The sequence below is a fragment of the Salvia splendens genome, chromosome 1 (assembly GCF_004379255.2).
Source record: "Salvia splendens isolate huo1 chromosome 1, SspV2, whole genome shotgun sequence".
Classification (NCBI taxonomy): Eukaryota; Viridiplantae; Streptophyta; class Magnoliopsida; order Lamiales; family Lamiaceae; genus Salvia; species Salvia splendens.
Genome location: NC_056032.1, coordinates 21,810,124 through 21,825,148, shown reverse-complemented (window position 1 = coordinate 21,825,148; position 15,025 = coordinate 21,810,124). Strand labels below are relative to the sequence as shown.

The 15,025-nt window shown below is 45.8% G+C and overlaps 1 protein-coding gene across 1 annotated transcript; it reads left to right on the top strand.

The window, feature by feature from the left end:
* Positions 1-1,698: 1,698 nt before the first annotated feature.
* Positions 1,699-2,733, top strand: LOC121748697. The gene has a single exon (XM_042143216.1). It carries the CDS (start codon positions 1,699-1,701, stop codon positions 2,731-2,733), a length of 1,035 nt encoding a protein of 344 aa, XP_041999150.1.
* Positions 2,734-15,025: the final 12,292 nt, after the last annotated feature.

The following is a 15,025-nucleotide window of genomic DNA, read 5'->3' as shown; positions in this document are numbered from 1 at the left end:
AATGGCGCCGTTGCCGGGGAAGCAAGGTGTTACTTTATGTTTGTGCGTAGTGCGTATGTGTATATAATTGTGTTTCTCATTTTTTTTGTTTTTCCTGCTGTTAATGAGAAGGTACTGCCAAGGCGATTACTGGAATCATCCCTTGATATACAGAAGAACTAACACTCAGTGGAGAGTCCAGGAAGCCGGCGTTGTCATCACTCATCGCAGAGCCGCATTAGAAGCAGCAGCCGCCACCGAGCAGAAAACACAACCACCACCACCTGAACGAATGGAAGCAGAGATTGTTGTTGTCGCTGACGACTAGGGAATCGGCTCTCTACACGCTCATGATGAGAGAGAGCCCACACATGCCATCGCCGCTACTCCTCGAATGCGGACCATCGCAATCAAATCAGGAGTACTGGCCGTTTTTTCCCATTTCTATGGCCCTTCGAAGGAATGTCCGTATGCTTTCCTTGAAGAATTCTGCAGATACTGTGATATTCAGCCCGTGCCAGCTGGATCCACGTCCGAAGATTACAGGCTTAAGGCTATTCCCTTCCTTTCGAAGGGCGATGCGGGTGTCTGGCTGTCAAGGTGCCGGAAGGATCCATCAGGACGTGGGCTGAGTTCCGTATGATATTCCTCGATCGTTTCTTTCCAACATAAAAAATAAGTGCCCTGAAAAGGGAAATTAAAGAAGCCAGACAGGAGTATGACGAGCCCCTCGGCCAGTACTGGGATAGGTTCCAAGGGCTGCTTCAAGCATGCCCTAACCACAAGTTGGGAGAGAAGGAGATCTACTCGATCTTATATGCCGAACTTACGGTGGACAGCAAGAACGACCTCAACCTCGCAGCACAAGGGGATTTCTCATAAACCCTTTTTAGCCAAGCTAAGAATATTTTGGAGAGACTGATTGAGGCTAAGCGGTCGTATGAAACATCTCGAGGGCAGTACAGAAGAGGAGCAGTGCACGCAGATGAGGCGCGCAATGATGAAAAGCTGGATGCTCGATTTGAGCAGATGGAGAAGAAATTGCTGGAAGCAGTAGAAAAAATGAAACCGCCGCCACCGCCTGCACCGAAGGAGACACAGTATGTGCCGCAGCCGCCACTGCCAGAAGAGCATCATTACTATTACTGCGAGTTTCCCCTTGAGGTAGAGCAAGTAAACGCCGTAGGCCACTGGAACACAAATGGCAACTGGATCCAGGGGAAGTAGAGAGATGCTCCGTGGAGGGACCACCCCAACTTCAGATGGACTTATCACAATCAAAGCCAACCACAACAGGTACAACCCTCTAACGGGTAGTCCAACTGGCCAGCTCGAATCTTGGATAGACCAAACACTGGAGGGAATAGAATGCAAGGAGGTCAGACAGGTTGGTCAAGTGGACCTCAAGGGAACTGGTCAAGTGGAGGACAGCCTAACTGGACAAGCCGACAACAGGAAGGAAATTGGGGGTACAAACAACAAGGCACTCAGTTTATCAACTAGGGAAGACAGCCGAACAACCATATCCCACCACACCTACGGGGAAATCAGCACCCTGGAAATCGACAGTACAACCAGCCGCGATATCAGCAAGAACACTACGGGCAACCTGACTACCCGCAGCCCAACTATAGTGGAGGACCTCCAAATCAAAGATACAACAGATACCCCAACGAAAGCCACGCAGAAATATTGGTACCACACCATCCAAATGATGCAATGCGAGAAATCCAGGAGGCTCAAAAAGAGCAACGGGTGGCGTTGGAAATGCTGACGAAACAAATCTCTCAAGTTGCAGTATCGTTGGGAAAGATAAAGGGAAATGAAGCCACTATGCAACCACCTGGTCATGAGAATATTAGTGAAGTATCTCTGCGGTCAGGGAAGGTCTACCAAGGCCCCAGCCATCCTGCGATATCTCCACAAACTGATTCTGGACCAAGCCGTGAGGAAGAGGGAGAATCCAGTAGAGGTGGTCAAGTGGAAGAAAGAGGCAAGGAAAAGGTGGGAGGAGAGGCCTCGAAAGGAGGTCAGAAGGAAGAAACTGAAAGGGTTAAGCCTTATCCGTACCGTGGAATGGTGACAAGAAAAAAAGATGCCGCAATCGATGTGGCAAGCATGTTCAAGGACGTGGATGTAAAGGTACCGCTCTTAACGGCATTAAAAATGCCTCCGATCAGTATGTTCATTAAAGACTACCTGGCAGGAAAGGTCAATGAGGAAGGGAGACTGATTACAGATGAGAACGTCTCTGCCGTAATCCAGAGAAGTGACCTCCCCTCCAAGAAAACTGATCCAGGAATGTTCACACTCCCAATTTCAATCAGAGACATTCAGGTAGAGCACGCCATGTGCGACTTGGGGGCATCTATCAACGTTCTGCCATACTCTATCTATCGGAAGCTGGGAGAGGCCAAGCTAGTCGACACAGATATAATGATACAGTTGGCCGACAGATCATGTATTCATCCCGAAGGAATTCTGGAAGATGTTATTATAAAGGTGAATAACTTTCTATACCCAGCTGATTTTTTCGTAATCAAGATGACAGAACCCACGGCAAAAGAGTCGAGTGGAGTCCTACTGGGACGACCATTCTTGTCCACGACCAGCACTATCATAGACGTCCGCAATGGGACGATCAGTCTGGACTTCAAGGGAGGGCAGTATACATTCAATATCGATGAGGCCATAAAAAGGCCAGCCGACGGAAAGAACGTGTATTCCGTGGATGTAACTGAGCCCTTGGTATAGGAGTTTTTGGAAGAAGAATTTTTAAATAGGCAGTTCATGGACTCCGCTGTAGATGAAGAGGTCGAAAAGGAAGTAGAAGAGTGGTTTGAGACAAATAAGGTTGGAGAAATGAACGACCAAGCCGTCACAGAAGCAATAACAGAATTTTGCGAACATCCAAGGCCAACTGGGTCGGGTAAGACAACTCAAGTATCCAGCCTAGCAAAACAGTTTGATCAAGGAAAGCCACTGGGTGATGAAGATGCAGAAAACCCTCTGCCCACCGAAGAGCCAAAACCCGCGAAGGAGTTGAAACCCCTTCCCATGCATCTAAAGTACGCCTTCCTGGGAGAAGACAAAACTATGCCCGTTATTATAAACAGTCGATTGACCCAAGGGCAGGAAGACAAGTTATTGGAAGTATTACGAAGGAATCAGAAGACTATCGGCTGGAAGCTGACAGACTTGGTGGGAATTAGCCCGGATTTGTGTATGCATCATATCCGGCTGGAGGAAGGAGCCAAGCCACACCGCGACCAACAACGAAAACTCAACCCCAACATGAGGGAAGAGGTGCTGAAAGAAATTGTCAAGCTGGTTTCAATCGGAATTATCTATTCCATTCCCGACAGTAATTGGGTCAGCCCAGTACACATGGTGCCTAAGAAGTGAGGGATTCAAGTGGTGAAAAATGAGAAAAACGAATTAATCCCGACAAGGCCAGTTACTGGGTGGAGAATGTGCATAGACTATAGGACGCTGAACCAAGCCACAAAGAAAGATCACTTCCCTCTGCCGTTCATTGATCAAATGCTGGACAAGTTGGCAGGGAAACAGTACTTCAGTTTCCTGGATGGTTATAGTGGCTATTTCCAGATCGCTGTAAACCCAGATGACCAAGAAAAGATGACGTTTAGCTGCCCCTTTGGCACTTACGCTTACAGGAGGATGCCCTTTGGCCACTGCAATGCTCCGGACACTTTCCAAAGATGTATGATGAGCATTTTCTCGGATCTGTTGGAAGATTGTATTGAGATCTTCATGGACGATTTCACTGTGTATAGGGATGATTTTGATCAAGAGCTGCATAGTCTGAACAGGGTATTGGAAAGATGCCGCCAGGTATTGGAAAGATGCCGCCAGAAGGATTTAGTTCTGAACTTCGAGAAATGCCATTTTATGGTTACTGAAGGAATAGTTCTGGGCCACATAGTATCAAGCAGGGGAATAGAGGTCGACCCAGCAAAGGTAGCAGTCATTGCAAAACTCCCATATCCTACCAACCAGAAGGAGATCCGAGCCTTTTTAGGGCACGCTGGGTTCTACAGGAGATTCATCAAAGATTTCGCAAAGATAGCCCTGCCTCTAACAAGACTTCTCCAGAACGATGTAGAATTTGAATTCTCAGATGCCTGCAAGGCCGCATTCCAGTTTCTGAAGGACTGATTAATAAGCTCTCCAATAATACACACTCCCGACTGGAATCACCCCTTTGAGATGATGTGCGATGCTAGTGACTATGCTGTGGGGGCGGTATTAGGTCAAAAAATCGAAGGGAAAAGTTTCATCATTTTTTACGCCTCCAAAACTCTAAATCAGGCACAAAAGAACTATGATGTGACCGAAAAGGAGATGCTATCAGTAGTCTTTGCATTTGAGAAGTTCAGGCCTTACCTGCTTGGGTCTAAGGCGATTGTCTATACAGATCATGCGGCCATCAAATACCTCTTGGCAAAGAAAGAGTAAAAGCCGCGGTTGATTAGATGGGTACTCCTTCTACAGGAGTTTGATTGGGAAGCAGTGGATAAGAAAGGATGTGAGAACAAGGTGGCAGATCACCTAAGTCGAATTCTGCAAGAAGATAATGGTGAAGCCATTCCAGAGGCTTTTCCTGAAGAGCATCTCTGCCTGATCAAGTCAATACCAGAGCGCCAGTGGATCAACCAAGCAGAAGAAATTGCTCAAGCCAACCAAGGAAGCAAAGGACAGAACACGAGGAAGGAGCCATGGTTCGCGGACATGGCTAATTACTTGGTAACAGGGGAGTTACCCAGAAGTGACGAAATTTCAAGAGCACAGAAGTTAAAGCTTAAAAGCGATTCCCGATACTTCTATTGGGATGATCCTTACCAATGGAAAATGGGGGCAGATCAAGTAATCTGACGCTGTTTACCAGAATGGAAGCAAGAAGACGTAATGATCCACTGTCACACACTAGCTTGTGGGGGTCATTTTGGGCCAAAGAAAACAGCAAGGAAAATACTTGATAGTGGGTTTAATTGGCCATCTATCCATAGAGATGCTTATGAATTCTGCAAGAAGTGCCCTCGATGTCAACTTACTGGAGGAATATCTACTAGAGACGAGATGCCTCAGATCCCCATTACTGTCTGTGAAATATTCGATGTATGGGTAATGGACTTCGTGGGACCCTTTCGCGCATCTGAAGGTAATCTCTACATACTGGTTAGGGCTGGCAATTTTCGACACGACACGATAATCCGACACGAATCCGCATGAAATTATTGGGTTGGGGTCAAGTCTTATTGGATCCGTGTCCTTATCAGATTGACCCATTAAGAACTCGATAATTTCGGGTTGGGTTCGGTTCGGATGCGGGTCGGATACGGGTAACCCATTAAGAAATATTATTATTATTTTTATTATTATTTTAAAAAATATATATTACTTTAATTTTTAATTTCTTATAAATTAGGTTTTAATAGTATAAAACGAATTTTAATTATGTAAATTAGGTTAAAAATTAAGGTTTAATTGTGTAATATTAGGTTTTAATCGTGTAATATCAGGTTCGGGTTGTTATCGTGTCGTGTCAACCCATATTATATCGTGTCGATAACGGGTTCGTGTCGGGTGCGGGTCGTGTTTGGATTTGAAGGTAGCAGGTCGGGTTCGTGTTCGGATTTACAGTTTCCTTAACAGGTCGGGTTCAGGTTAGGCATTATTGGGTTGGGTCATTATCAGGTTGACCCGATAACGACCCAATCCGCACGATTTGCCAGCCCTAATACTGGTGGCAGTGGACTATGTGTCCAAATGGATCGAGGCGAAGGCAACTAGGACGTGTGAGTCCAGAGAAGTGGTAAAGTTTTTGAAATCTAACATATTTACCCGATACGGAGTGCCACGGGCTATTATTTCTGACCAAGGGAATCATTTCGTCAACAGAACTATCGAAGCTCTAATGTGAAAATATGGAGTCCACCACCGCCTATCCACACCTTATCACCCATAATCCAATGGTCAGGCTGAAATCTCTAATAGAGAAATCAAAGCGATTCTAGAGAAGACGGTCAATCCCACTAGGAAAGACTGGAGCCGTCGACTGGAGGACGCACTCTGGGCCTACAGGACAGCGTTCAAAACGCCTATTGGAATGTCCCCATATAGAATGGTATTTGGGAAGATGTGACATCTGCCGGTGGGGGGTTGAACATCAAGCATACTGGGCGATCAAGGAAATGAATATGAATACCGAGGTTGGAGCTGCAGAAAGGAGAATGCAGTTACAGGAGCTGGAAGAGCTTCGCCTGGACGCCTATGACTCTGCCATGTGGTACAAAGAAAAGACGAAAATGTGGCATGATAAAAACCTTCGCAAGAAGGAACTAAAGATAGGCCAGAAAGTTTTGTTGTTTCAATCCAGACTGAAATTGATGCCAGGAAAGCTCAGATCTAGGTGGATAGGTCCTTATACCATTATCGCCATCCGAGCGAATGGAGCAATCGAACTCCAAGGTGGCGATCCTGATTCACCTTCTTTCATAGTGAATGGGCATAGGGTTAAACCATACAGAGAAGGAATGGAGGCATTTGTAGTGGACGACATTCCACTACTAATGCCTAACTCTCTCCAGTAGACAGGTAAAAAGGGTTGACTGGGCACTTATGGGAAGTCTGCTTGATCAGGCGACAAAGACTTAATCAAGTGACATCCAGAGAGAGCCTGGTCAACTTCTTAAGTAGCTAGTGTAAATAGTTTTTATCATGTTAATTTATTTTCTTAATTTAAAATTAAATGTCAGAAGTAAGGAAGAAAATTGATCAAGCGAAACTATTGGAGTTTTTCATAAAAAATTATTGTCTACTTGATCAGTACAATTCGAATTTAATTGGTGGTACAATGATTGAGTTGATCAGGGCAGGTGATGAGAGGGAGTGCGCAGTCACTTAAGAGGTGCCAGGAAGCGCCAACTGCTGCATTAAAAGGACGAAACGTATTAGAAAAGCTTTACCAGCTGGCACTCTGAAAAGGCGTGCCCGTACGTGAAGAGTCGCAAAGATCTGAACTGCCGAAAAGATCTCAACAGTAGAAGATCCCAACAGCCGCGATTTCATTATAAAAAGTAGATTTCAGATTCGTATATCACTTTTACCCAAGCCGCCTACATATCAGTCCTTTTGTTCTCATCAAGAATTCTCCCCAATTTTAAAATCCCTTTTTCAAGAACATCATCTTCTCTACCAAGACCTACCCACATTACCAGTGACAATGTTGCTTAAACAACTCTCACTTAATCCTCATCTTCCAGTACCCGTGCTGATAGTGATAACCAAGAAACCTCCTCACAAGCCCATATAGAAAACCCTAGCCCACCTACACCAACCACCGCTCCACCCAAAACAAGTGCCGCCACTCCACTACCCGAGGTGGACGAAGAAGCTCAACGGCGCTTGACAAGAATCCTCCGCAGTTTCCCCTCCGACGTAGATGTTACGACGGTTTACGCCGCTGTAAAAGCCCAAATGAGAGTGATCCTGTCAAAGGACAAGGCCGTTGCCCCCATATCCCGAAACCCCACATCCACCACCCAAACACAAGCCCCACTTCGCACCACAGAACCTACACCCGTTGTTCCCTTAGTACAATACATTGAGGATGACTCTGAGGGGGAGGGAGCGCAACCCGCCATCATCCTGACCAGAGAAGCAGAATCCGTGCCGCCACGACATGCAGAGGGCACGGCTGCTCCCGACACTCCGATACCACTAAGTGGCGGAGGCTCTACCCCCTACCCTCCTAGGACCAACACAACCAATTTAGGTTGTGAATGTTGACAACGATTCTACGGAGGACCTTCCGTCTCCTCCCAACAAAATAATACAACAAAGGGAGGCGGAATGGAACTTCATTCCACATGCAGAGGATGAGTCGGTCCCGGATAGAGAGGATGAGCCGCTGCGCCGCTAGACGCGCAGAATAGAGGTCAACCGGGTGGTGGCGGAGGTGGGGGCTATGGCGGCCAACACGCAAGGGGTGAAGCAAGTGGAGAGACCTCGCGTAGTGCGGTCAATTTTGGATGAGCCAGATGCGCCGGGAAACCAAGGAGCAGTTGGGGCGATAAACCAAGGGGACAGTGAGGCCGTTGAAGAGCGAGGGGCTGTCAAGGACAATCGTCAGAGGACTAAACGTGAAAGGAAGAGGAAGGGAAAGGAAAGTGTTCTTCCTCCTCCGAAGAATATCCGCCCTGCATCCCGGGGCATCATTATTACTGATGCAGACCAACTAGCCCCTCCACAAAAAGGAGTTGAGGGCAGCGACACAGAGGGAAGAGAACTCCGGTGGGCCCGTACATCCCGCAGGCGACAAGGAAGACCTGCAATACCCCCTGCTGCTGAATATGCTAAACAAACTGTGGTGTTGACCAAGGACCTCCTCCGGCAGATGCTGGTATTTGAAAACCCCAAGTGGAACGAGGAGGTCCACCATAGGGTGACGGCTACAAAGCAGATGAAGGCAGGCAGAAGACTCCACCAGCCAGCCTGGAGACGATCCGGGTTGAGGATAGATTTACCCAGTACATTACTGGGATTGGTTTTGACTGGCTGCTGGATATCGAGGATGACTGGGGGAGTTGATCAAGGGGGAGCGATCAAGCAGTTTGGTGGGGACTGCTGGCTCGTAGAAGAAGAACACGTGAGGAAATGAGCTGGATATAGCGCACCATTCTGTTATCAAGGACGACATTCTAGAAGGGGACACGTGCTTGAATATGAGACGCAAGGACGGAGCTGAGTCACAAATCTGTTACCAAAAAGCGTTGTCATTCTAGAAGAACAACACGTAGCAATCAATGAGTCGCTCACTCTCAGAATAAGCAAATATTCCCTGTCAAAATCGTTATCCAGCTGGCGACCAAATCGAGCTTATAAATAGAGGGTGTGCCACCACAAGAAGGCATCCGAGACTTTACTTTTCATCTAGTTTAGTTTAGCTTAGTTATTTAGCGTAGTTCAGCTCTCTAGCTTAGTTTAGTTCAGCTCTCTAGCTTAGTTTAGTTCAGCTCCCTAGCTAAGTTTATTTCAGTTCTCTAGCTTAGTTAGATAGCCTAGTTTAAAGGGCGACCGAAAGGGAGCGCTGCAGAATACTCATTTCTGTTAGTGTTATCTTAAGTTTCCCGCTGAGATTTTTCTCTGTTTTTACCGCTTTCTTAGATTCCAAAGTGTTAGCTTAGTTTAAATTTCACGTTGTACTCAGCTTTTAGTTTAATCAAAGTTATTTTCGCTTTTAATCTGCGCATTTACTTTTCTGTTATTACATGCAATTCACTTGATCCAGTAGTTAAATCTCCGTTGATCAAGCTAGCTAGTTTAATCCTGTCTAGATTAAAACCAGTAGTTAAAAACTCCCAAGTTAAAGCGTGACAGCAGCCAACCTCCCGTTCACTACTCACACACTCGACACACCAACTTCTCTTTGGGATCGACCCCGAACTTGCCGCTTTACTGTTAAAGTTGTGCAAAATTGGGAGTTATAAATTATTTTGGCAAGGCGGAAAGGGCGAGAGCTAGATTGCATTGATTAAGTGGCAACGACATTTGCTAACTGATCCAATCGGTTTGGTTATCATTCCATATAACTTGATCCGCATTCTATTCGTGTTTTCGACCTCTTTCCAAGTCCTTCTAATGAGTCTTTTGGATGCATGTCCGAACTATCGTATGTCTGATATAGAGATACATCATACCTTTTGTGAGGGGGTGAATAAGGCAACAAAAGATCTGGGAAACTCGTCGTCAGGAGGAAGCTTCACACAACTGAGGGTTAGCGAAGCGAAAAAGGTCCTAGGGAAGCTTCTGAGCGCGAAGAAGGAGTACGACAATTCGAGGGATGGATATAGCTGAGAAAGGATTGCGAGTGCGTCGTCTACTGATCAGGAGCAGAAGATAGAGCAGAAGATGGACTTGAAGATAGAAGAGCTGAAAAAGACGCTACTGAGCGCGATCGAGAAGAACACTCCACCACCTTCCCCAACTGGGAGCTATAAGGGTGCAGAGCAGGGAAGTCAAGGGCCAACCTATGCTCAGCTGAATGACTTCGTCAATATGGAGCAAGTCAATGCTGCAGGGTACTATAATTCTAGTGGGAATTGGATCCCGGGAAGAAAGGTCTACTCCTACAAAACCTGGGGAGGAATCCTTATCAACTAATAACTTGGAAGATGCTTCGACGACAACCGAAGTGGTCACCCCCACGCCGAGTGACCTGAGAGAGGAGACTGATAAGATGGCTGAGGGTCTGGACCTCGCATCTGAGTCAGTAGGTCACGACGAGCCAAGAGATTACAGTACCCATATCCGCGTGGAGACCCAGCCTACTGCCCAGGACAAGCCTTCAACACAAACCGCAGAAGAGCAACTAGAAAAGAATGCAAACGAAGATGAGGACAGATACCGTAAAGAAAGGAAAAGGAAGGGGAAAGCCCCTGTGAAAACCAGGCCAAGAGGTAAGAAACAACGCACGAGTAACACCGACATTGAGATCAGAGAGCCAGAGCAAGGAATCCCACCACACCGTCAGGAGACAAGTGACAGCGAGTACATAGCCAGCGAGGAGTCAGGGTCAGAAAGCGACATCTCATTAGAAGACGAGGAACTTAGTGAGAGGCTTCTCCCACATGACCATCGGGAGTTTACACACCCTCCGGTGGACAGGCTGAGATACAGACGCTGGGCAGTGGAACTCACAGATGAACTGGTGGAAGAGATGAAGCTGTTCAACTCCAAAAAGCTCCAAGATGCTGTTGATGATAAGGATGACGGAAGCAAGCAAGTTAAGTGTGGAAAGGTACTCCATTTTTCTTCCCTCGATGAGTTGGATGCCCGTGAACCTTTTCTATCTTATGTGCGTGTGTTGGGATTTGATTGGTTATTGGAGAACAGAGATACAAATATCCCTGTTAGGCTAGCGAAGGAATTTTTCACAACTTTCAGATTCAAGGTTACTACCGATTTGGACGAGGAGTCAATAAGCTTTAGGTTGTTCGGAGGAGAGGTGAGCATGAGTTTGATTGAATGGACGGTCAGATTGGGGATGTGTAGTTTGGAAGAGGCCATAGGGCCAGACTGGAGGAATAGAGAGAGGGGAATTCCTAGACGCTATATAGACTTTGAACCCCAGGAGGCTTGGGTGGAACTAACTCACCCAGATGCAGGGCAATTTTCATCCACCATATCCCGCTCCATCCATTTCAACAACCCCATCCTGCGCCTGGTTCAGCTCTATCTTGATTTCAATCTGCTAGGGCAGTCAAATTCAGCCGTCCGGACGTCGATGACAGAACTTTACCTTCTTTGGTGCGCCAAGCGCGGAAGGAGATTACCTCTGGGTTTTTGGACAGCCTATCAGTGCCATCTCATCGCTACACATCCTGCTAGAAATCTTTCCCTGTGCCACCTGCTGGGAGTCTTTGTGAGGAACAATATCACCGTTGTGGAGGCTGACGATTTGTCCCCCCTGAATATGGTGGATCCTCCTGGCCCGTTTGATATACCCTTCTTCGTCCGAACAAATACTGTCTACATCAGGGAGAGAGTCCCGCATTTCTACGCTATGGGAGAAGAGGCTATCCCTACAGGGGCGGGCGACAGCAGGCCAGGGAGAACAGATGCGAGCTCAAAGGCAAGCAAATTTGGAAAAAGTAGTGACAGAGTTAGCGGAGGAAAACCGGCAAGCCAGAGCAGAATTGGCACGTCTAATCAAAGTGATGGAAAAAATTCTAAAGGAGTTAGCGAAAGGGAAGACAGTTAAGGGAACTGGAACAAGCGGCCATGGAGGCCAGGACGATGAACCACAGGGTACCGAGAAGGAAGGAGAGGAACCAGAGGACAAAGGTGCCAATGAACCGGCGGAATCTGAGGGAGACCAGTCTGATACCGAAGAGGAGGAACCAGATGAACCACCTACACCCAGCCCTGCCCCGCGGAGGAGCATGAGAATTATATGACCACCCACCCCACTAACCAGTTCGTTTTTCTTTATCTTTTTCAGTTTTAGTTTTATTTGTTGTTTTGTTGTTTTAGGTAGAGTACTTTTTTGTAGTATGTGTTGCAAACCCTGTCACGACCGCACTTCTTAAGGATAGAAAGTACGGTGGGTCGCGACTAATGGGGGAATTAAGAAGCGGGGAAGAAAGGGGAAACAATCAAGGGGTACGACATGTAGATCAAAAATGAAACTTTATTACCAAATTATAGTCTGAAATCACGAAGCAACAAGGTTCGTAGGAAAAAAAATTAGTCCAATAGAATAAAGATAACATCAGAGTTATAAAACTTGACGTAGCGGAAGCATTTGAGAGTTAGCTACTACTATGTATGAAGACACAATAGCAACCGGAACGTTTATTGAATATGGTCTTTGTCCAAATGCTCAACATCCTCCGTCCCCCGTCCACGCTCAACCTGCACTCAGTGAACTCATGCACAAAATACATTTCATCAATAAAGTTATGTCAAGCCACTGTTGAGTGAAACTCGGGTTTTACTTCAAAAAAATGCCGAGAAACACTAAAATCATTTCCAGAAAAAGGTGCCTGCAGGCAATTATCATCGTCATCCCCCATCATGTACCATATCTGAACCATCATGTGAAACGAGAATGTGGCCACAAACTCGATCACTGGACCGGCCGACCCAAGGGACGGCTCACGATCCCCTTGAGTGCACTAGTCTGAGTAGGGACTCACTCCCTAGTCAGACCCGAATTCGTTAACCATCAAAGTCTAGTAGGACATTATCTTAGTAGACAGTCAGATAGGTAATTCAAAACATAAAATATGGCATGACATAACATTTAAACCACCCTTATCTCACCATATACATATCATTGCAAATAAAAGAGTTTAAGTAATAGAGCCCACCTCAAAAGCTTAGTAGTTTCCTTAACAACTTCTCGATCCGACTTTAACGAGCGTGCGAACAACCTTTTTGAGAAAATTAAAGTACACATCAATCTCAAGAAGGAAAACATTTAGAATGCATGCACTCTAATTAAAGTCTTTTATCTCGTTTCTCGGTTTTCCATGCATTTTCGATTATACTCCATTCATCATCACATCCAACATCAATTGCATAAACATTTCTCATCTCAAAACATTTTACCTTCTCTTTTGTTGAGCGCGGCGAGACGTAATGTTGAGCCTTCGATGAATACTCTTTTAGTCTAGCAAAACGAGTCTAGACTAGATTGAATAAGAGACTCTCGGTCCAGAACGGAAGGAAAAAATTGCTCTGATACCATTCTGTCACGACCGCACTTCCTAAGGATAGAAAGTACGGTGGGTCACGACTAATGGGGGAATTAAGAAGCGGGGAAGAAAGGAGAAACAATCAAGGGGTACGACATGTAGATCAAAAATGAAACTTTATTACCAAATCATAGTCTGAAATCACGAAGCAACAAGGTTCGTAGGAAAAAAAATAGTCCAACAGAATAAACATAACATCAGAGTTCTAAAACTTGACGTAGCGGAAGCATTTGAGAGTTAGCTACTATGTATGAAGACACAATAGCAACCAGAACGTTTATTGAATATGGTCTTTGTCCAAATGTTCAACATCCTCCGTCCCCCGTCCACGCTCAACCTGCACATAGGGAAAACATATGCAGGGGCTGAGTACTTGATGCACTCAGTGAACTCATGCCCAAAATATATTTCATCAATAAAGTTATGTCAAGCCACTGTTGAGTGAAACTCAGGTTTTACTTAAAAAAATACCGAGAAACACTAAAATCATTTCCATAAAAAGGTGCCTGCAGGCAATTATCATCGTCATCCCCCATCATGTATCATATCTGAACCATCATGTGAAACGAGAATGTGGCCGCAAACTCGATCACTGGACCGGCCAACCCAAGGGACGGCTCACGATACCCATCAGTGCACTAGTCTGAGTAGGGACTCACTCCCTAGTCAGACCCGAATTTGTTAACCATCAAAGTCTAGTAGGACATTATCCTAGTAGACAATCAGATAGGCAATTCAAAACATAAAATACGGCATGACATAACATTTAAACCACCCTTATCTCACCATATACATATCATTGCAAATAAAAGAGTTTAAGTAATAGAGCCCACCTCAAAAGCTTAGTAGTTTCCTTAACAACTTCTCGATCCGACTTTAACGAGCGTGCGAACAACCATTTTGAGAAAATTAAAGTACACATCAATCTCAAGAAGGAAAACATTTAGAATGCATGCACTCTAATTAAAGTCTTTTATCTCGTTTCTCAGTTTTCCGTGCATTTTTTATTATTCGGTGACCGCTTACACCAATGCTTCCTCCGTTGGCTCCTCGTATTTTCCACCACGGTGTCGAATTAAGTTTCCGAAATTAAACAAGCGCATAATTAAATTATCGCAATTATTTCCATTCGAAATTATATTTATTTCGGACTTCAGACATTAATCAAGAATTACTTAAGTAATTCCCCACAATTAATTATTGGCCCAAAGATTTATTTAAAAGCCTCAAAGCTTAATTATTTCCCACCTTATACCTCCAATTTACATTTTAAAGCCCAAACAATTAAATGGAGCCCATCTTTAACAATTTACCCCAATTTAAATTAGTGAGGCCCAAAAAAACAAAAGAGGCCCACTTATACTCCTCTCTCCTTCACGCCCCAACCTTCTTCTCTCTCAACAGAATGAACTCCAATTCAACACCTCACTATTCTACTCCCTCTCTCGACAAAATCGACACAAATCCTCCCAATTCCCCGTCAATTTTCTCCAATTCGCAGGCTGCCCCATCGTCGTTCCACCATCGGCGTCACGATGCAGCTGTTGTCTCGCCAAGAAGACGCGATGCCGCTGCTGTTGTCAGAAAGGCACCGCCACCGGTCAGCCCTCCCCCCTGCAGCGATTTGCGCCTCTGCTGTGCAATCATCTCGCCGGAGGTCGCCGTCGCAGTCGTGGAGTTTCTCCTCCAGCAGAGCAGCGGCGAGCTTCCATAGAATCGAGAGGCTCTCCTCGTCATCGCCGCAGCAGAAGACGCAGCGCCTT

Bases quoted from the DNA above. Each gene is read 5' to 3' on its own strand.
- LOC121748697 (XM_042143216.1), top strand. From the start codon at position 1,699: ATGCGAGAAATCCAGGAGGCTCAAAAAGAGCAACGGGTGGCGTTGGAA.